Source organism: Tyto alba, unplaced genomic scaffold, assembly GCF_018691265.1.
Source record: "Tyto alba isolate M040663 unplaced genomic scaffold, T.alba_DEE_v4.0 Super-Scaffold_11, whole genome shotgun sequence".
Taxonomy (NCBI): domain Eukaryota; kingdom Metazoa; phylum Chordata; class Aves; order Strigiformes; family Tytonidae; genus Tyto; species Tyto alba.
The window spans coordinates 2,396,790-2,418,767 of NW_024881273.1; the positions used below are offsets into that span (position 1 = coordinate 2,396,790).

Consider the following 21,978-nt stretch of genomic DNA (forward strand, 5'->3'; position numbering starts at 1 on the left):
GCGGCTGTAGACCAGGCTCCCCGTCTCACCAGCTGCTAGGGGACAGTTTCCTCTGTGCAGGCTGGGACTTTTCCCCAGGCCGTATGGATTGTGTAGGCAGTGCTGCCCTGGGACTTGCCCCACAGCTCCTGGAGGACCTGGCTGGCTGTGGAGGACACGTAGTTTCAAGGGGGACACGGTTCAGCAGCTCTTGTGCAAGTTTGAAGGCAGTGGGAAAAACATCTGTGCCTCGGTGAGGGTTACGAAGCTTTCTCCACAGCGAGGGAGGGCGTTGCTGTGCCTGAACACGGGACTGATTCAGTTCCTTCATGTGCTGCAGAGGTACTGGGTGGATGAGAGATGGCATCTGGGCTCCTAAATCCTGCTGAAATCTCAGAAGTTAGGTGTCAGCATCTGCCCAGCTAGGCTCGACTTGTCTCACTCTGCCCTCTGGTTGTTCCTCCATAAGGTGACATTGATAAAGTATTTATTTTTGTCTGTTTCCGTCAGTAGTGCCTTGTGAGCACCTTCCTACTCGCTTGGGTTGCTCCAGCAGGATGAGCTCCCGAGCCTCCTGCTGACCCTGCCCCAACCGTAGAGCCAAGCCTCTGTTTTTCTCTCAGGTTATTTCTGCCTTCCTTACCTTCACTTCACCTTAAGCACACCAGAAGGAAAAAAAAAAAAAAAAAAAAAGAGAAATCAGCAGCACTACCCAGATAAATCCATCTGGTCTCTGTCTCAGCCTCATTTAACCTCCCATTGAAGAGATTGTATCACATGGCATGCAGCTGAAAACTATTACCTTGCATGCCCAAGCATATCATATTGAATTACCTTCACCCATAGGCCTGGAGCGTTTGCTAATAGCTAATGGCATCTTTTAAGTTTGAGGTGATTTATTTGAAGGCGGTCCTGTCGCGTGGTGCGGCGGGGGCTGCGTGTTGGCGTTCAACGCAGAGCTCAGCGAGGGAAGGCCGGGGGGCTCCGCAGGGAGGGGGGTAGGCTGGCTTCTGGCTCTTCCCGGTATTCCCATTCCTCACCACCGGCCCGGACAACGAAAGCGTTAGTGACCGCTTCTGGCTGCTCGTAGCGGGAGGTCCTGTCGGCACCGTCCTGGGCAGCGGGCGCTACACCCCCGCATTCCGCAGTTTCCCAGGAAGGCGGCAGCGTGCTGCGGCTGGCTCTATGGGAGATGATTTTTTTTTTTTTTTTTATTCCTCTCTTCTGATGGTAGACGCGAGTTCGCTCGTCTTGTTGCTGACTTTTGACCGTTTACTGCAGGTGTAGGGTAGAACTGGTATGAAATTGCTGTAAAGGACAAAATCAAAAGCCTATTAGGGTGACGTGATGCAATTTTCCCTCCTCCTCGGTGGAAGTATAAAAGCCCTTCCGCAGGCCAGGGTCAGATGTAACAACAAGCAGCGAGCCAGGCCTGAATGTAGTTAGGGTCTGGGCTGTGAGCAGACGCACAGGGAGCTGAACTGCTGAGCAGCTACTGCAGCAGTTCAGGAAAAGTAGCTGGGGCTTTCGGTCCCGGGATGATTTCCATCGTGCTGCAGTTGCCCCTCCGGCGTGCCCGTGACACCCTGCCCGTGCTCTGGCTGCTGCAGGCTGGTGTGCAGGCAGCTCAAGGAGAAAGCGCAGGGCTGGGTGGTGTGGAGGAAAGAATGGGGGGGGGGGGAGGGGGGGGCTGCGGCTCTGTAAACCTCCAGGCTGATTTCTTCTCTGTTTAAGATCAACCCCTTGTTAAACTGGTCCTTGTGAGGCTGGTCTGGACAGCAGCAGAGCTGCCAGCAGCACTGCGTGTGCGTGCTCATCGCTTGCTGCCCGGTGGGATGGGGGGGATATTCATCTTCCTGCCCCCCACCAGCTGCCTGAAGCCAGCAGCAGTGTGGCAGGGGGAAGAGTTGGGTGTCATCTGCCAGCCCGCGGGGACCCGGGGAGGCAGTGGGAAGCTGAGTTACAGGCACAAACCCAGCTCCCTCATTTGTAGGTTGCAGATCGAGTCTGCAGCCTCGCGTTTGTCCTCCTGTCAGCCCGGGTCCCCCCAGCACCCCGCTCTCCTCGCTCGGGGGGGCGAGGGAGGACCACGGCTAACAGGAAGAAAAACAGTGACTGTAGTAAATCAAAGTCAGTCAGCTTGGGATCTCCGTTATTGAGGTTTCATTCCTTGAAGATGTGGCACAAAAATCAAATGGTCGAGGTTATTCAGTTATCACTCATACCGCCGATAGGGAAATCTGATAAAGTAACGGGGCTGCATCGATGTTATTTATGTGAAGAGGAGCTGTGCTTGCTGTCAGGTGGGGAGCGGCAGAAATCCTACAGGTGTCTAAGTCTTTCTCTCTCTTCCCCTCACCTCCTTTTTTAATAACCTAATCTGATGTCTCTCTAAGATCAATAATAGCTCAGGGCACTTAATGACTGACTGGAAAACGTTTTCCCCTGAGTGAAGGGAGCGTGTCTCAGAACGGAGCCTGTGAGCAGCTTTTGTCCAGATACAGCCAGGCAGAGGTGGCACGGCACGGAAAATGAAAGCGGTGTGCCGCCGGCTCCGGCTGCCCCCACCCACCTCGCTAGTGCAGTGACTTTCATCTGCTCTTTCTCTGTTCATGTTCTTCATTAGTATTTCAGGGTAGTGTTGGGGAGCTGGTTTCTGCTCGGCGCCCTGTGTGCTCCCCTGAGCTGGGGGTGTCACCCTTGGTGTAGGGTGCTGGCGTGCAGCCTCCACCTCCCAGCCCCAGCGCAGAATTGCTGAATTTGAAGATGAGCCTTGTCTCCTCGGGTGCTTGGACTCTTGAATGTGCAAGGGAAGGCGAACTGGGCTGTGCCAGAGGGGAAGGAAGCGCTGCCTGGGGTGGGGGGCTCTGCTGCCGGCCGACTCTTTGGGTTGCGAGTTATTAAGCATCACCCCGACACCCAGCACGGCTGCTCAGGCGCTCAGCACTCGTCATCTGCGTGTCACAGCGCGGGTCGGAGCCTCCCTGTGTTCTATCCACGCTGGTGGCAACGTTCCTGAGCGCTGGTTGTCTTCAACCTCTCAGCAGGCTGTGCCAGGCGGCGGGTGCACCCGGGTCCCAGCTGTAGCTGTTCCCTGGCCCTCGTGGTGGTTTGCCAGTGGCTGGGAAGCGGCTCCTTGGGTGGAAGTTTTGGCAGCAGAAGCGGAGGGGGCACGCGTGGCACGGTGTGGAGGCAGTGAACTGAGGCAGCTCCCGCAAGCCGGCAGCATCAAACACAGGCTCTGCAATATGTATCTGCCCAGTGCCAGAGTGCTGCCTGCCAGCGGGTGGGAGAGGAGGAGGAGGACGGGATGTTATGCATAACCTCTCACACTTCTTTGCAAAGTTATTTACACCTTCTACAAACGGTTCTGCTGCCTGTTCTGTGCCCCTTCCCCTCCCCAGGTACCCAAAGGGCCCAGGAGGTTACCTCGTGTGCCCCTCACCCTGGCAGTGCCAGCCCCTGAAAGGAGGAGAGCACCTGCTCCAGGGCAGGCAGCTGTGCTGGAGGAACAAGTGGGACAAGGAGAGCCCTGCTTGGTGTGCCTGGGTTGAGCTGATCACACACACGGACCCAAAGGAGAGAGATGTCCCCTTGCAGAAGCCTCGTGTGAGTCCTTAGGCTGTGCAGTGAGTGCTGGAGGGTTGAAAGCAGGGGGAGTTTGTTGCTCTGAAGGGCTGCAGCCTTCCTCCCCTGGGCGCTGCAGTCTGCATGGCTGGTTGTGTTCTTGTGTTCCTCCCTGGCACACTCATGTTCGCCTCTACTTGCTGCGCTGTCTGCAGGGTGCTGGGCCAGTACTTGCCGCCGTGGGCTCGGGGCTGAGCATCTGACCGTCCCCATCCCGGCTGGGCTGTGGGCCAGCATCGCCCGTCCTTTCTGCAGGACGTGGAAGAATGCGGGCAGTCCATAGACATGGATAAAATGAAGTTGTGAACAGCAGCAGGAGCTGAAGTAGCAGCGTCAATAGCAGTTTCTAGATAGTGATCTAATTAGCACAAACAACAAGTTTCCACTAATGACTCTTGTTCTTCCAGTCCCTTCCTTTCTGCTCGCCTGTCATTATTGACTTCTCTGGCAGGGAGAGGCTACGCTCCCCCTGTCTCTGGGGCCAAGGCTCTGGAGGTTTGTTTACTGGCTGGCTTTGAATTACTTCTCCAGAGGATGTTTGCTCTGGAGCTTGGGCTGACGTGCGTGGGATGGCTGTGAGCAGAAGGGGGAGGGAGGAAAATCAGCTGTTTGGCTTTTGTAGCTTGCTAGAGGCCTTGCAAAAGTTGTGCTCCTACTGCATATCCCCAGTTGTGAAAACAAGGATGCTGACGTTCATCCACTGCAGCAGAGGGTGGGAGCCTGTGAAGGGCTTGGAAGGCTGCGAGCGAAGGATGCTTGACAGGAACAAAGCTTAGAGATTATTACTGGAGGAGCAGAAACAAGCTGTTCCTGTCCATGCCCTCCCTAGCCATCAGCCTCCTCTCTGCACCTCCGTGCCTCTCTCCGCTGAAGAGAGGGAGCAGAGGGAAGGTGGGAGAGTCGCTGCCCTGTCCCTCAGCAGTGTTGGGATCCTGAGGAGCAGGACTGGTGATGAAGAGCTTGTTTGGGGTGGCTGGCTCTGGAGAAAGCCACTGCTGGGCTGCTGCACGGGGAGGACACTCCTGGGGATGCCCACGCTCACCCGTGGCTCGCAGCTGCCTGGTGTATTAATGCTAGCCCAGATTGCTGAAGTAGAAAATGGAATGAGCTTTTTCCATGCCTATTTGGGTTTCAGTAACTTCTCAGCAGGAGCTCTGAACCTGCACTGGTGAGGAGATTTCAGATCAAGTTAGGTTTTTTCTTTTTGTCTTAATCCCAGGAACACGCTGTCCCCCAGGCCCAGCGGCGTGTTTGTACGTGGGGAGCAGCCACCTCTGGCAGCAATGACACGTCTGGGGCTGGCCAGGGATGAGGGACCCGCATATGTTTCTGCATTGAGTTTAAGCTTCTAGTGACAATGGTGAGAAGAGCAGGTCTCTGGAAGGCTGTGCTGTGATGGGGGGGTTAACATGCAGGCACACACAAAATCCTGAAGTATTTTTTTAACTTGTTCTTCTTCACTGAAGGTCTTTCAAAACCAGCTTTAGCCTACACACCAAATCACTTTGCAGTGATGTTCTGCTCTATGTGATGTCCCACTTTTATGTACCCTGCAAATGAGGATTCAAGTCCTTTCTGGTCTATAAAATTACCAGTCCCAAGTGTTTAATAACCAGGAATCTATATGTAAGACTGGCTTAAAAATCATGGCACTTAAAAATTATTTTGGATGGTTGTTTTTAAGTTTGTCTTCTGCTTGTTAAGGTTTCTTGCTGTCACTGCCAAACTTTGCCCTGCATCTGCAAGGGCTGGGACTCCCAGCACAGGATCGGGAGAGCTGCTGAATTCATCCCTTACCTCATGCGCAAGTTTCATAGAGTTTTATTCTTCGGTCAGTGAGTTTTTCCTAGGACAGTCTTGCTCAGGTGCCCTGGTGTTTGTAAAGGACGGCCAGCCTGGACACTGGTGGGGCAGGCTCAGCCTCGTGTGCCCAGTTCTGACACCCCACAGCTGCCTGCTGCTGCTGTGGCAGCCGGCTTTGCCAGGGCGGTGGCGGGGGACCACGGCTGCACCGCCTCAGCCTCATCTGGGCAGAGGCTTTGCTGCTTACCGGGTTGTGACTGGTACTGGAGAAGGTGCTGACTGGCACCGTGAGCAGCCCACAGTCTAGTGACTCACTCACTAAACTCAGTACAAACCCTGTAAGGGTGCAATTACTAGAACATCATTATTGCTGATGAGTTGGGCTCTTCAGATTAAAAACCTCTCAAAACCCCACATCCGCAGTCCCTCAGGCACCCACATCCGTGGTCCCCAGCCTCCCAGCCCCGTTCCCATTGCTGATTTGCAATTCAACATCTAGCTTCCCCCAGCCTTTGCCCTTCTGCTGAGCTGCGGCTGGGCGCCCGAGTCTCAGGTGCTGCAAGCTGTCAAGTGCACAGAGATGTTCTGGGTATATTCAGCTGAGAATTTATCTCTGCTCTAATGAAGCCGTAACAGCCTGCTAAAGAGGTTTAATTCAAATCAAGGTGTTCTTGAGTACTCTCTCCTTGCAGCAGCTTCTGAGGTGCCCTGTGTTTCCTGGGCTGTTTTTTTCCTTTCTCTCAACCTTCAAAACCAACAAGGTTAAACCTGGAGGCACACGAGCTCCCCAGCCCAGCCTGGTAACACCAAGGAGCAGAGACGTGGGTTGGTGGAGCTGGCGGGACCTTCCCGAGCGGGTGAAGCTGCTGGGCTGGGGCCGTGGGTGCAGACGTGGTTTGGGTGATGATCTTGCTGCAGTGCCCAGCGGCAGGCGGGCGGCCGAGGCTCTGGTCACCTGCAGCGAGGATGGAAGTTTCAAACCTCCCCCAAAGCAGTTTCAGTGCCCCGGGGTGTGTCGTGAGGAAGGGTCAGGCCTTAACCTTCGGGTACCGAAGCGTCGAGCGCTTTGTGTGATGTGGAGGATGCTCAGGGCTCTTGTAGCCGTGGTGGGAAGGGCAGCGGGAGCATTCGCTGCTACGTGGACACTGGGGAGGTGCTGGAAGAGCTGCTGCCCTGGGACCTTCACCTGGAGGTGGTGCAGGGAGGAGTGTGAGAAGCAAGACAGGCTGTGTTTGCACCCTTGTAATGGAAATACTGCCTTTTGTGCAGGGCTGCGGGGCTTCTCTCCAAAATGCAGGTGACTAAAACGCTGAGGAGTGTTCAGGAAGGGTGTTGGGGGGAAGGCAGGGAGGGCGCAGAGGGAGGATTTTAGCCTGGGCGGCTTTTCTCTTTCCTTCTTGGGCAGCTGCTGGATCCTGGCAGCAGCAGCTTCTCCGCTCTGGCTGGCCCGTGCTGCTGGAAGGCAGCAGAGCCCAGCGACCAGCCTGGGCCCGGCGCCGCCGCCACGGAGCTGCTGTCTGAGCACAGGAATAGCCACGGGCGCTCTGCACATCCCCAGTCATTTCTGATGCAGGCAGCCTGTCTTCCTCCTCTCTCAGAGGAGCTAATTACGATGATGTTAATGAGACAGAGGTGCTGATGCTGCCCAAGGTTTTAATGACTCTCCTCCAAGTTTTCTGCTACTTTTACTGGAGACACAGAAAGGGGGTTTGGAAGGAGAGGGGGGCGGGGGGCATGCACAGGCAGGCTGTGGGCAGCGGAAGGCCTGTCTGTCTGTCTGTCCAGGGTCAGCCAGGCACCAACAGCCTCCTGCAGCCCCGGCGCTGCCGCCGCGGCGGCTCGGCGTCCCTGGGCAGGGGCTGGAGAAGGGTTTTCCTGGGATGGCAGGGACGATGCGGTGCCAGGATTCAGCAGAGGGACAGGGGGTGGTTTACCCTGCGCCCAGCCAGCCCGGCCCCAGGTCTCTGCTGCACCCGCCCTCGCCCCAGGGAGCGGGTGTCCAGCCCGTTCCGCACCCCCGGGCCCAAAGCCGGGCTCTGGCCTCGGCACAGCTGAGATGGAGAAGCAGCCGTGAGCATTTGCTGCCACTTCCCACAGCGACTTCTCCTTCTGGCCTCTGCTGCGAATGCCCGAATCGGGGATGTGGGTCCTGGCTGAGCCCCGGGAGCTCCCCTGACCCCCCCCCGCAGAGCCCAGCCCTCCCCCAAAGCTGGGGGGTGGATGCGAGGCGGGAGCGTGGCCGTCAGCCAGGCCGTGATCTGTCTGGGGAGACAGACAAGGCAAATACTCGTGTGTGTGCACGTGGCCAGCGTGTGCCAGGATGCTCTAAGAACTGGAAATGACTGAGTAGAGGTGCTGGAGCACTTCAGTAAAATATCTAAATAAATCTTTAATATTTCTAATTGCAAATGTACATAAATTGCACGGCCACATCATTTCTTTGAACACCAACAACTTTCTCTGTACATTATTACATAGTTTAAAAGGAGCTGAAGGAGATTCAGCAAACACTTCCACTTTGCTTTTTGTTTTTAAACATACTTACAAAAAAAATTTGTTTTTCTTTATAAGAGGATATAAAACATAGCAACTGCTTATCGGGAACAAGTATCAGCCTAAGCAGATATACAGAGAGAGGTATATCTTAAGACACAGTGATGTATGATCAAGGAATATGTGAACATGGAGACTGCACTCTGGGGTACTGGTAGCTGATGCAGAACCACATGGCATTTACAGCAATGTCACAGCTCGGGTGATCTGTGAAAGTCAATGCTTGAACGTGACACCCTTTTTCAAAGCGTGGTTGTTTCTGAATGTTGTGCAACGCCCTCAAGATTGGATTTGGTTTGGAAAGCCCATGAGCTGCACGTTAGCACGCCGCTGTCGTCCTCCCTCTCCCCCATGTGAGATTTTCCCCAAGGGAAAAGAAAAAGGCCGCAGTTTTCTGGGCAGGGTTAGCGCTGGGCTTGGCCACAGGTTGGGGCCTGGCGGCTAAGCAGTCGCCGCTGACGTGGCCCTGGAGAGACAGAGACCTCCTTGGAGATGGGCAGCGTCCCCTCCCGCGGCCAGTTAAGGGACAGGCTGGTGGCCACGAGGCCACGCACTGACCCACGTCAGGTCCCAGAACTGGCCGGGATTGCTCCCAACGACAACCTTTGGGGAGGGGGTTGACCCCCCAGTCACCGCGGGCGGGAAGGGTGGTGGGCTGCACAGGAGCCCTCCCGCCCACCCCGGGGACACCCTCACGCTGGGTCCCTTTGGAATTTCTGCTTCCCACTCCCCAGGCAAAGCTAGGCGTCGCGGAGAGGGCAGGGACCTTGGTGGAGCTGCTGGGCGTGGGCGCCGCTTCCCGAAAGGCATCACCCCGGGGGTGCTGCCCCTGCCCTGGGGTCGCGGGGGGGAAATGAGCCCCTGGCAGATGGAACTGGAGCACCGCACCCCGTGGTGCACCCCAAACGCATCGGTGGGTTTTTCCGTCTCCTGTGACTAAAAAAAATCCTCCCCTTGTTCAGCACGGAACAGACCTCAGTACGTTTTCTACTGCATCTGGGTATGGACATTAGTAACAGGGAAAAGCTTATGAGTGCTCTGCACTTTGAAAATGATTGCTTACTTGCTGATTGCTTTCCTAGGAGAGCCTGTGATGCCTCGCTCAGGTCCACCAAGTCCCTTCCCCCTTTAGGAATATTTGTAGTAGCAGAACCTGTGTCCTGCACCCTGCAGCAACCCACGGGGCTGGCTGCCAGGCCAGAGGCTTCAGCGTGTTCTCACAGTGCAATCAGTGCTTCACAACTGCAAAAGCAGGAAACAAAACCAACCAGACTCCAATGACAATGCGGAGTGACACAGGACTCTTTGGATGGCGGCAGGATTTGCTTAAACTGGTGCAAAAGGGGCTGGTGACCACACTGTAGTTTCAGTTGGCATGGGGAAGGACTTGGGTCCCTCCAGTCTTTTGGCACTGAGCCACGATCCCTGTCCGAAATGATGATACTTACAGGCCTCAGAGACCCTGGGATGCTGGTCAGTCCACTTCATCCCCCTCTACGCAAAACTTTGCTCGTTTTTCAGACGTGTTCACTACAGTTTAACAAAACCCCAAATCAAAGCTCTTAAAACAGAATCCTTGAGGTGGACCAACCCCAAATCTGGATCCCTGGCTGCTCTCCCTTCCCCTTCCCTCGAGACGCCCGAAGGGAGGAGGCTGAAATCCTAACTTGTGTCTGGATCCAGATTTGTTAGCTTGAGTCCACCTCTCCAAAACAGCAGTGAGAAACAGCCAAATCCTGACCAAATAAGCAGCACCAGAAGTAAGTTACTATATACAACTGTTAGTGAGATAGATACGGTACAGTAAACACTGAAAACATTTACAAAAAAATATTAAGACTCGTATTAAGATAAAAATCTGAGTGTGTTTTTGTTTTGTTTACACTTTGACGCGTTTGCACTAGAACAGCCTCTTACTGTAGAAAGCGCAAGAACGAAAAAGAAAATGGAGCTGATCACAGAACGTTACGGACAGTGGTTGCTTTGCTCGGGTGCTGCACGCACCTCGTGGGGTTCCCTCTGGTATTGCTACGCCAGGTCCCAGGGCCAGGGCCACGGCGGGTCACCCGGCCCTGCACGCCTGCACACACGCGTGCACATGCACACACACACACACACACACACACACATAAATGTACAGTTTATAAATAACAGAAACGCAACCTGAAGTAACAGAACTGAGCCTGGATCTTAACACCTACCCCCAAACCTTGGCAGGGGTCGTGTTTAGGTCCAGTTGTTGAGAGTCGCAGGGGAAGGAGACGGGGGGGGAAAAGGGACGGGGGGAGAATATCTACTGTAACAAGACTTCATCCTGATTTTAATTTCTTTTCATACTGGCTCAGGAAACTAAGCAACAACTCCAGAAGGTGTTGGCACTGGAACTTTTAAGATTTTAGTAACTTGCTGTGGAAGGATTTAAGCGTTCCTGCTATTTCAGCAGAACCATGTTTGTTCAGTAATTTGCAAGTCTGAGGTTAACCAGGAGTTTCTGACAGCTCAGGGAAGGGGGGAGCAGTGCCTTGGCTTGTGGTTGAGAAGATTAAGATGTACTGTGCTTAGCTTCAGTACTAAACAATTGTTCTGTGGGTGTTTCTTTTTTCCATTTCTTATGGAGAGCACTGACTGCATCCCAAAATTACTTCCATGTATGAATGGAAACATGGTGCTGGTGGGGCGCCTGCCCCCGTGCCCTGTTAGCATTTCCACTCCTCTACGTTACTTCTCTTGTGAACAACTTCCATCTCTCGCAACACAAATATTTTGGAACTCAGAAACAATCAGCTCTAAACATACAACTCAGGGCAACAGCCATTTAAAATAGTCTTTTTGCAGGGTTCTTATAATGGGTTTGACTCTGAGACAGTGGCAGATGTAAGTGTACGTACCCAACGGTTCACAGTACCCTGTGTATTCCTAACCTGTCTGGGTCTTTCTCCAGTTGTAACCTTGTCAGTTTTGTGAGGTTCTTCAAAGCCATCTGTGCTAGTCTCCAAAATTCAAAGGTGACTGTACTTGCCATAAATACTTAGTTATTACTTTTCTCTGAGGAGCTCCGTTTGGGGTCTGCTGTGTGATTGCACCACTCTGCAGGCGTTGGCGGGGTGTGGAGACCTCGGTGCAACACGTTCGCTCCTCCAGGGCCTGAGCCGCACCGGGCTTGGCCCAGGGCTTCCAGGGAACAGAAAAATGTTTAGGAAAAAAAAAACAAAAACAAAAACAAAAAACCCAACCTCTTTAATTTTGAAAACAATTGCATGTGGAAGAATGCAGTTAATGAGCCTTATGGCTGTGGGGCAGCATGGCAATGCAGAGCTTACTGGCAAACAGTGTCCTGCTCAGGCAGCCTGGGTAGTGTGAGGCTGGAGACGGTACCTAAGCTGTGCAGAGCTCAGTGAACAGCCTAGTCCCTTTGACTGTACATTTACACATGGCAGGAGGAGCTAGGCCAGGCGTTGAGCAGGGTATTAAACGCTTTAGTGGGAGGAATAGGCAGATGTCCTGTACACTGTACACTGTCATCCGTATCTCAGAGAAAGCTCTCTGGCTCTTGGTACGAGTGACCTGCTCTGAGAGTGGGAGTCATGAAGTACTAACTTAAAAAAAAAAAAAAAAAAAAAACCAAAACCAAACCAAAACACAAACCAACAAACGCAGCGTGGCGGCAGGTCAGCGGCACAATCCCCCGTTAAGGAGGTGACCCCTCCGCTGAGCACAACGTGTCTGAATGTGCCGAATCTGCGTGTTTCAGCAGTTAGGAAAGTCTAATCCTGGCTTATGCCTGCACAGTGCTCCTGACAAGGGGGCTCGCGGTGGTGGCTGCTGTTCCTGCTGGTTACTCCCTTATGACCATGTTTTACATTCTTCGAGCCGGTTAATTTTCCATGCAGTGCTCATTCCCAATTTAAAGAGGACAGTATTCCAGAAAATGGGATCTTTTTTTTTCTAATGCATACTGTGAAAGAAAAGAAATACAATTACCGATCTTCATGGTTCTTCAGGGCTTTTTTCTTGTTTCTTTGTCTGTTTTTTTCTCCCCAGAAATAGTAAAAATCTCCGCAGAGAGCATTACATCCCCATAACGAACCCTTTGTCAAGCAAGAAGCTGGCCATTTCACGTAGCCCCTCGCTCCCCCTCTACCACAACGGGCACCGGGAAATCCAGCCCCCTGGCCCTCATATTCACAGCTCGGGGACAAAGCTCAGGCAACATCTACTTTATTCTGTGGCTAGAAGTATGTTGGGGGGACACGACAGTGCCCTGGGGCTATTGCTTACAGAGACTCTTCCCCATTATCTGTGAGAGAGCAGAAGCTGTAGAGAGGACTCAAGTTGCGGTTCACCAGGTGCCAGCTCCTCCCTCCACTTGCGTGCCAGAGCCTTGGGCTTGCTCTGCTCCCCTGGGTGCCCAGGGCCCCCCCGGAGCCCCAGCAGTCCCAGTCACACCCTTCTCCACCGCCCCAGCACCGGGGAGCCCCACGCAGCACCCCTTCGGCTGCCGCATGGCACGGGGTGCGCCCTGACCCTTCAGCTGGACTGCGCTCCCTAGGTGGGCAGGGTTAATTAAACACTAATGAGCGGCGTCAATGCCCTGTGGCCAGTCGCCCGCTGGAAAAGTCAGGGGCCTCACCAGAGCCACAGAAGGAAAGACGGACGCTGGGCTGGGGGGTCTGCTTTGGGAGAGGGCTGTGCTCCAGGGGGAGGCACAGGAGCAGCGGGCCAGGCTTTGCTGCCGTCCCTCGTACGGCTACATCCACTTTAACTGGACTTACTGGGCCACTGCCTGCTGCAGGCTCTGCCCAGCTCCCTTTTTTTTTTGCTCACTGCAATGACAAGGACGTTATTCCTTGCTGGGCGGGGTGAGGCGTATCCTTTGGGCCGTTTAGAGGGAAAAGGTGACTTTTGTTTAAACATTAAACACTGATTTAAATCCAACAGTGACAGCGATTCTCAAATATATGTTATTTCCTTATGCCACTCATCTCACACTCGAGCTTTCCGTCCCCTCAATGTGCTGGCATTAGCATCTCCCACAAAGGCTCAGTCAAGCGCGCCGTCCGCAGTAAGGAGCTGGTTTCTCTGGGGGGAGGGAGCAGCCGTTCTTTGAAGCCGCGGCTCACACCTGCTGCTGCACGGTCTCTCTGGCCAGGCCTCCTCTCCTGCGGCAGCACCCTCCGCGGGTTAACAATTACTGCTGTTTCTGAATTCTCCATTCTCTGTAATCTGCAATTTAGTTGGGTTTGTGGGGGAGATCCCATTACGTGTCTGCATGCTGTACCTCTCTTTCAGCTGAGTAAGGGCACTCATTAACCGTGCGTTGGCAGCGTCCAGTGAAGCAATGCGTTTCTCCTGCAAACGAAGGGGCAGAGGGGGAGCAGTCAGTGGAAACTCGTGGGGACCCGTCCCTCTGTGACGGCAGGGCTTGTCCCCAGGCAGCGAGCCAGCGGCCTCCTGGCCCGGGACCTCTCTCTCTGGCACTCTTAGGTGTGGGTTCTCTAAGTGCTAGACAGCACGTCTGAAATGCGCTGCTATGAGCAGGGCCACAAACATAGTCTGCCCGTGCAATGTGAGCTAAATTCATCCTGAAGAAAATGGAGATAACATAGTTTCTCTAATTCTTCAGTTATACAGAAATTCATTGTGCTGTTTGCTCTCACTGCACGAGTTACAAAGGTGCTAAGATTTCTTTTTTAAAACCAAGCTCTCCCAAGGTAGTTATTCCTGTCAGTGTTTGATTGATGTTGTTAGTGTAAATTAATAGTTTAAATGACTTGCGGCCTCCCAGGATGGCTTTGATGGCAACTCTCACCAATTACAGTATCATAAGGATGGGAGCAAGAGCTTCTGTGTTGCAGCCTGACTCTGCCACTCCTGTTCTGTGCGACACTGTACAGGTCGCCATCCTCTGTCTGCCTGCTGGGAACAAATCCAGCTCAGAGGGACACAGTACTTCGCCTGCGTATAGCTTTGAAGGTCCACGTATGAATGCATCCAACACTCTTGTACAGCCTGGGATGACACAAAGAGAACAACGCAGGCTGTGCAGGGCTCATGTAAGAGCCTCACGTGTGACACCCGGGGTGGCAGGGGACAGGACAGCCTGTCCAGAGCCGCTGGCCCCGACCGCTCGCACCTCACCGACACCCCGGTACCTGCTGGGCTCTGCCGGAGCGCAGGAGGGAACACCATGATTTACTAGCTTTGAACAAATTACTCTACAGAAAACCAGTGATTCTTTTCTACAAAGTCACTAATCTCATCTCCTTTTTAATTAGCAAATTAGTCATGAGTAGTGACTCACAAGTGATTAATAGGGTTGTTAAGAGTAAGCCTAGAATATACTATCACCTAGCCACAACCTGTAGGAAGGCCTAGCTGCTGAGAAGATGCTGATCTCTGCCTAGAGGAATTAAAAGATTATGGATCGTGTTTTTCAGATTCTCTTTTCCAAGCGTAGTGTTTTGCACATATCATCTGATCCTCCTCTCCCATTATAATCTACAACAATAACTGAGCTTCCCAATCCTGCAAGCCACAATCTAAAGGCTGAAAAAACATGTTGGCTTCACCCTGGCCTGGCTTTGTGTTCCTTGTATCCAGGTCCTGCAAGCATTACTGGAACACGAAGCACCAAGCAAAGCTCTGGGGGCCTCAGACTGAGCCAACAAGGATACGATCCTTCCACAAACTGACTAAATTGTGGGCATGATCCTTCCACAAACTGCCACCCCCCACATCCTCTGGGTTGCTTGCCAAGCTCCGAGGCTGGAAACAGCTGTACGACCGCGAATGCTGTGACAGTAAATCGCATCCTGCTGAAGTCTGAGCCTGGGGCTGACTCACCCACGTGCACGGTCTCGCCGTGCTCGAGCTGGCCCTGCTGCACGGCGGGGAGGCTGCGTGTTGGCAGACTCGCCCTGAAAAGTGCTGCAGCCCTTGGTATCAGGGACTCACCTGTGCATCGATAATCTTCTGCTTGGAATCCACGGCAGCCTGCATTTCTGCATGGTCCTTCTTTAACTCCTCCTCAACTGACATCAGTCTGGTAGCCAAACAGACAAAAACCAAAAAAAATTACATTTGTTGGGCTAAGCCCAGACACTAGTCTCATCCATGTCTAAATTGGCCACTCAGAGTGAATGACATAGATCATGTCCTCATTTAGTCCTTGACACCAAGGGGTGATGTACATCTCTGAAGCACACAAGAAGAGATGTGAAACACCAGAGGAGCTAGTTCCCAGATGGAACTGGCCTCACAGAGCAGCCCCCAGCACCCGCAGCAGGTCAAACCCTCTCATGTGAAACTGCAGTGCTGAGGCACACGCTGAGCTGCTCCCAGGACCCGCAGTTGTGCGTTCGAGCAGAGACACGCAGTCGTGGGCACTGCCTCTTCTTACACACAAACAGAGCGTTTAGAACCAGTCTTTTCTCTGGCTCTTACTCTTCACTGGAGATCTCTGTAGCAGACTGTCCCAAAGCTTAAGTGATACAGCACAGTGCAGGCTGACCCGCTGACGAGGACTGATTAAAAGCACTAAGGTGGCTTGGCGCAGGTAAACGTGACGCTGACTGCACTGGAACAGTCTGTGTCCTGGACAAATGTAAATACTGCACCCCACTGGGTGGAAGAAAGGGATTTATAGCTAGGAGTAATGGGATGGTGATGAGATCTTTAGTTAAACATCAGGAAAAGAACATTTTCATCTTTACATCTATTGCTCATACGAACAGGAGAGCAAGCCTGCCAGATCCTCCAAGGACTGGGGCAGGCTGCCAGCTCTCCCTTTCTGAAGTTTTGCCCTTGTGAATCAGGAAAATGTCAGGGTTTTCCTTGTCCCAGGCAACACTGATGGGGGGGGGGAGGGCCCCAAAGAGTCAGGGCTTGAAACCCCCCCACAGGGGCTGTAACCCAGAAGGGCAGAAGTGAATAAAAGCTGGAAAACCCACACGGGAAACCTCCCTGCACCTCCAAAGAAACGCGACTGTCCTGAGCAGGGCTCAGCCCTAAGGGGAGCCAGGCTGCCTGCCCGTCAGCGCCAGCACTCCCCCTCCCCTGTACCTGCTGATGATGCCCTTCATCTGGATCTCCTTGTCCTCCTGCTGCCTGCGGAGCCGCTCCTCGCTCTCCTCCAGCCTGGCCTGGTACTCCAGCATCAGCTTCTGCGTTGTCTCCTCCTGGCACTTGAAGCGAGTCTCATACTCCTCCAGCTTCTTGTTGGAGATGCGAAGCTTGTCCTGCAGCACCACTAGGTCCTGCTGGTACTACGGCACGCAAGGACAGACACAGGAGGAGAAAACACATGTGGCATGTTACCTAGCAGGGTTTTGCCCTTGCCAGGGTTTCCCCATCACCCGCTCACGCCCCTCTCCTCGCATTAGGCTAGCTGCAAACCCGTATCAGATAACCCCGCGTGCCGACACCTCCTCTTCAGTCTTCTCCACACTGCGCTAGGAGCGATGCTGCGTTCCGCTGGGCGGGCAGGTCACTGGCAGGTTCAGAGAAGGGGTTGTTAGCAGAGTCTGGCATTTCACACGGGGAATGCAGGTTAGAGCGAGCGGACGGCAAACGCATCTGGCACCTTCCTCACACGGACAGCGCAGGGCTGAGCACAGGCAGGAGGAGGGAGGAGCTGCGCTGGTGGGATTTTGGGTTCACCCGTGAGCTCTTTGGTCTACACCGATAAACGCGGGCGCTTTGGAGATGCTGGAGGCCAAGCAGGAGCTGGAGGTGCTGCCTGCCTCCCGCCAGGGAGTGGCAGACAAAGGGTCACCCTTCATCGGGGCGAGGGCAACTCGCTGGCGCGAGCACTGCCGCCTTTCGGGGCCCAGCATCTTGAGCAACGCAATCAGATGGCAAGCCAGTGCTCAATCTGAGAAGAGCTGCCACGTGAAGCCAAGACCCCACAGTTGTGCTGTTCATTCCAGTCATCATCAGCAGAATCGCAGAAAGCAATTAAAAAAATTAAGAGTTTTCTAACTCATTAAAACTGGGTTCAGCTATTGCAGAAGCACAGCATTCAGTACAACCTGCTTTGCTAAAGGAAAATCCAGTGTGTATCTACAACAAATCCCACTCTAATTTCAAAAGATTATCTTTGGAAATATACTTTAAAAAAAAAACAACCTCAACAGGAATAACCATAGAATAATTAACATGCAGCTGATAATTTGACAAGCTGCTTTTAAAGAGTTGGCTACGGGAAAAAGATTTCCATCTGAGTCATAAAGCCTGTTACAAAGCTACAAGTGTTATTCGTGAACTGACAGAAATGCGCTCAATTGTGTCTTGACTTGGTTAGCTGAAAATACAGCCTTTTCCTTTGGCCATGGCTGCCCCTGTGAGCACTCAAACGACGGCCTTGGTTCTGTCCCAGTTCCCAGAGTCGTGCTGGGGAGCCCGACCAGCAGCTCAGCCCCTGGGGCCAGGGGAAGGCAGCCAGGCTGAGACCCCCAGCGCCTATAAATCCACGCTGCTTTCCTAGTATCACTCCACTCACTGGCTGACAGCGAAGGTAACTGTAATTCCCAAGGACTGAAAATTTTATGATGCTGATGGTCTTCCTGATATTGCCAAAGCATTTGAGCCGTGGCTGGCAGATGGGCAGGACTGCTGCGCTCCACCTGCCCGGGCACGGACAGGCACAACAGATCACTTGGTTTTTCCTTTAGCAAAGCTTTTACTGCAGCATTGGAACGACACAGTTTGCACGTGTAACCTGGAGCGATGAGGGAACACAAACACCCATACAGTTGCACAGAAGCACTAAAGTCAGTCAGACAGAAGGGAGTTGCTCGAACAGGAAAGATTGAATACCTACCCTAGCCTTAAAATAGGAGCAGCGTAAGTGAGCTCAAATGATAGCAGGAGAGGCCTCAGAGACCGAAGGAGTCGCTCCTGTCTCTAGAATACTTGTCTCATTCTCGGTTACCATTCACGTCTTACAGTAATGGGGAGAGAGATTATGCTAATGGTGATCTTTAATGTCAGTGACTGATGTGACAGCAAAGTAACAAAAAGATGCTGCATGGGAATGAGACAGCAGGCTCCGGGGGGTGGGGGCTCCCTCTGAACTTGGGACAGGGACTGGTTTGCTGCGACACCATCAGTTTGTGATCCCACCATCGTCCGCGCTGGCGAGCCCTTCCCTGCACAGCACGGGGCGAGCCTGGCACGCTCCGGGGGGCAGCGGCCTCGCGTGGAAATAGAGCCGTCCCTGGGAGCGCCCACCTGGTAAAAGCTGAGCCAGTTTTGCAGGAAAAGGTGCCAGGAAGGGGATTAGTGACGGTGCTTGGCATGCCCTGTGCCTGGGTCTGCAGCGAGGGCCATCTGCCTGCCTGCGGGGGCTGGCAGGCCGGAGCTGGAGAGGGCCAGCACACAGCCCTTTGCGTGCGGTCCTTCGGCATCTCACCTCCCTCCAGTGCCAGTGCAAGCAGAGCTCGCCACTGTTGTCTCCACTGCAGACTCAAAGGAGCACTGAACCCTTTTAGAAGCCCTTCAGGGCCTAAATGCAGCAAGAGCAAAATGCGCCAGTCTGACAACGCCTTTGCTTTGATTTGCTGCCTACTGGTGTCTCTGCTTAGGTGGTGGTCAAGATTTCTATACCTCTACCAACAAACTCTGCTAAATATGTGCGTTTTTCTGTGCCGGCTGCTATCTGATCAGTACCTGCCTGTGTATTTACAGGAACACCCAAGGAGCAGAAAGCCAGTAATAGGCTAAACTCTCACAAACCACTGCCGTGCTCTGCCTAGGGCAGGTGGGAGCCATTGCCTTGGACCTCTCAGTCCCTACTGGGCATTTCCCTTGAATTTAACAGGTGATGGTCCCAAAATGAGACAGCACAGCAAAATGAGAACAGGAAGGCTATCGTAACAAAACAGAAACACGTCTGTGCTGGAAAAACAGGAAGGAGGTTCAGGGAGGGTGACGTCTGCAGTTCTGTGGGACTGGGTGGGTAACACGTGGCTGGTGTGGCAGAAGGGCAGCACACTGAGCAAACATCCCAAACGCCAACTGTGCCCAGCTGCAGCACTCCTGGCAGAGCCAAGCTGCTGAGAAAGCACCTTGCAGAAGCAGCAGTCAGCAGAGATGGAATCTTCTCAGCATTTGACTGCTGGATCCTTATTTCTAACCCTCCTTCTTCACCCCTGACCAGGCCTACTCTGCTCCCCTGCTTCTCCCGGCCCGCGGGAAGGAGGGGAGGTGAGCAGCACGGGGCCTCTCGGGGACGGTGGGCTCAGGCTGAATACCCTGGAACTAACTTCCTGGCAGAGCCCCAGCCTGGTCAGGCCCTAATCTGTGTGACGCAGCCATCAATCAGCTCGGGGCAGTCTCACTGCACCAGTGAAGTCACCCCAGGATCCAGTTCTGTCTCCGAGACCAGAATCTGGACTTAATTCTTAGGTCTGTTTACGGCTTTTTGACACTGAAACTGCTTCTTGCTACATGTCCCTGGTGTGAGGCACAAGGCTGTCTCGACCTTACTCTCATCTCTTTTATAGGTGTGCTTCATTCACTTTTTTAAGCTTTCTTCTCCTGTAGCTGGAGGGGAGTAGGAATGGGGGAAGTAACAGACACTGGCTGGTCTCAGAGTTTGTTGCAGAGCAGCACCAGCACCTGGTTCCTGGCTCCTGTTTTCCTTATTTGCTTTCATCAGAGGGTAATTCCAGTCACTGAGTGTGTGAAAACCTCCCAAACCTTCCCCAGAATTGCCCTGGGAAGAGGCTGAGCAGGGCAGAGAGCAACCTGACATCCCTCTCTCCTGGGCAGGGATGTGCCACACAGCCCACCCTGTCCCCAGGGTGCTCAGATGAATGACATTCAAGGAAATCCTCTCTCTATTTAGAAACTTGTTTCAATCCAATCAGGTTTTACCTTTTCTGCTTGGCTGAGCTCGTCCTTATTCCTGAGCTTATCCCTGTGCTTGGAATCTGGGTCAATGCTTTCATCTTCTAAAAACTGCATGTTCATATTCAAAAGCCAAGCAGCAGTGCGGTCCAGGGCATTGGGGTTCACAGGAGAAGGGGCCTACAATGAAACATACAACCATAACAAAAGAAAAACCTGTAACAGAAATGGTCATGAAGGTGGAGAGAGAATTTCCTTCCAAGCAAGCCCTCTCCCATGCTGCTCGAACAGCAACGAACGAGTCTGAGCTACCAGAGCGGTCAGGGCTGGGGGGTAGGAACAACTGTTGTGCATCTGCACGTTATTTTAGGTCAAACAGCCTTGGACAGGCCAAACTCTTCCCTGTGCCACCCCCACAGAACAGACCGTGCAGCGGCACGCTGCAGTGGGCTCCTGCGGAAAGCAACGGGCCCAGGTTTTCCGAGCAGGTCCTGTCACCTCAGAAGGACACGACCTGAGAAGGTGCTGAGCTGCAGGAGAACCGAGCAGCTTGGCGTGGCACATTCACTCCGCAAGCAGAGATTTCATTCAACTCTTCAGCCTCTTTTACTGAGCCATCTTTTTGCTCCTTGTGGAGATTTCGTACAGATAAAACCAGATCCGCAAAAATGAAATGCTGCTTCTGGTCACGCAGGTGCCTTCTTGGAAAATAAAGGTTTCTTTTTGGCTGAGACTACACTTAGGATGCTGGAGAGGTCTAAATGCTCAGCACCTTAGTGGTTCCTCTCTAGGCCTGTTCATGGGGCTGTGGGAGCTCAAGGAGCAGTGCTGTTCTAGGGTCAGTGAGCTACAGGCACGGCTGCTGCTTTTCAGTCCTAGCCCGGGCAGGGACTGCAAATGGAATTGCCTAAATATTTTCCAACCACATTACAAGGTTGAGGAAGTGAATCTCCAGCTATTTCCCTGTAGTAGAATTTCTGACAGAGAATGGCCACGATATTTTGTTGCAGGGTTTGGACAATCCAGGCCTGAGATCAGACTGCTGACAACAGCTGTGTTATGAGGACGACCTTGAAGGGCTGTGTTGTGAGGAACTGTATCTGTTAATGAGGAATTTTCCCAGCTATGTATCTGGCTACGCTAAGCACAAATATGCAGCAAACCGCAAGATGCTTGCCTGTCACAGTTTCCCTCTGAGGGTGTGATAAGTTGCTTATGACCAATAATCAAGGGGTGTGGGGCGCGTGAACAGCGGGTGCTTGCTGTGCAAAGGATATAACCCAGCGATTCGGGCAGTGAAGGGGGACGACACGTAGCTGCATCGGGGTGATTGTCGTTACTCGGGCCACTCTCCGTATTGGGACCCTCTTCATTTCCCCTCCGTCTTGGCTCATTATAAACTGCAGCAAACAGTTTCTTGGAAGAAAACAAGCGAGCTGTGACTCGGTCAAGGGAATTCAAGTTAGCAAGTCAGAAATGTCAGGGATTTTCTCCTTCATTCAAACCTCTGGATGTTAGAGAAATGTAGTCACCACCAAGCAGCAGAACAGGAGGTTCTGCACTTGGAAGGAGGAGGGACTGGTTTAATCATCTCACCGGGGCTGGGAGCCTTCCAATGCCATCTTCCAGTCTGGTCTTCTACTTCCAGAATTTTAAATCAGAAGTTTCAGACTTGGCTCATGAGTAACACTTGCTATAAATCCTCATCCGGCTTATGGTTTTCTGCTTTTTCTTGCGTCTCCAGCTCGGGCACTGCACCTATGGTGGCTGCTCGGAACTTCTGGCTCCAAGGAGCAGTGGCCACCCGCTCTCATTTCAGCAGCATAAAGGCCACTGGTAAAGGATGTCAGTGAACAGAGGTCAGCCCACTGTGCACTGGTCCTTCTGCCCCTTTCTTCCTTCTCCAAAGAAGTAAAAAAGGACATCTGACCGGCCTGGGACAGTTTGGAACTCAGTTCAGCAGATGAACTTAGAGAAGTAGAGGAAGTGCTTCTAGCTGGCAGGAACGAGGTCCATGGACTTCTACTAAACTGGCCACCAAATGGGATTTCTTTGTTCTCAAACAGCATTTAATACCACAAACTATGAGCAAGCAGTTTCATCATGGTTTACAGATGCTGCTGACATACAAGTAAAATGCCCAGATCAAGGGTAGGAGAGGCATTC

At 53.0% G+C, this 21,978-nt stretch overlaps 1 protein-coding gene across 10 annotated transcripts in view; it reads right to left on the reverse strand.

Annotated features, from left to right (window-relative positions):
* Window positions 1-7,778: 7,778 nt before the first annotated feature.
* The window catches only part of LOC104359916 (DAB2 interacting protein), a 208,363-nt gene continuing 194,163 nt past the window's right edge, over window positions 7,779-21,978 (reverse strand). For 8 of the 10 annotated variants that reach the window (XM_042786636.1, XM_042786635.1, XM_042786637.1 and 5 more), the window contains 4 exons: window positions 19,840-19,992; window positions 16,024-16,226; window positions 14,917-15,004; window positions 7,779-13,311 (listed from right to left, as the gene is read on the reverse strand). In XM_042786636.1, coding sequence (XP_042642570.1) covers window positions 13,144-13,311; window positions 14,917-15,004; window positions 16,024-16,226; window positions 19,840-19,992 — 612 coding nt within the window. In that variant the 3' untranslated portion in view covers window positions 7,779-13,143. The remainder of the gene's footprint in view (window positions 13,312-14,916; window positions 15,005-16,023; window positions 16,227-19,839; window positions 19,993-21,978) is intronic. The other 2 variants (XM_033005642.2, XM_042786639.1) reach the window with 2 other exon arrangements.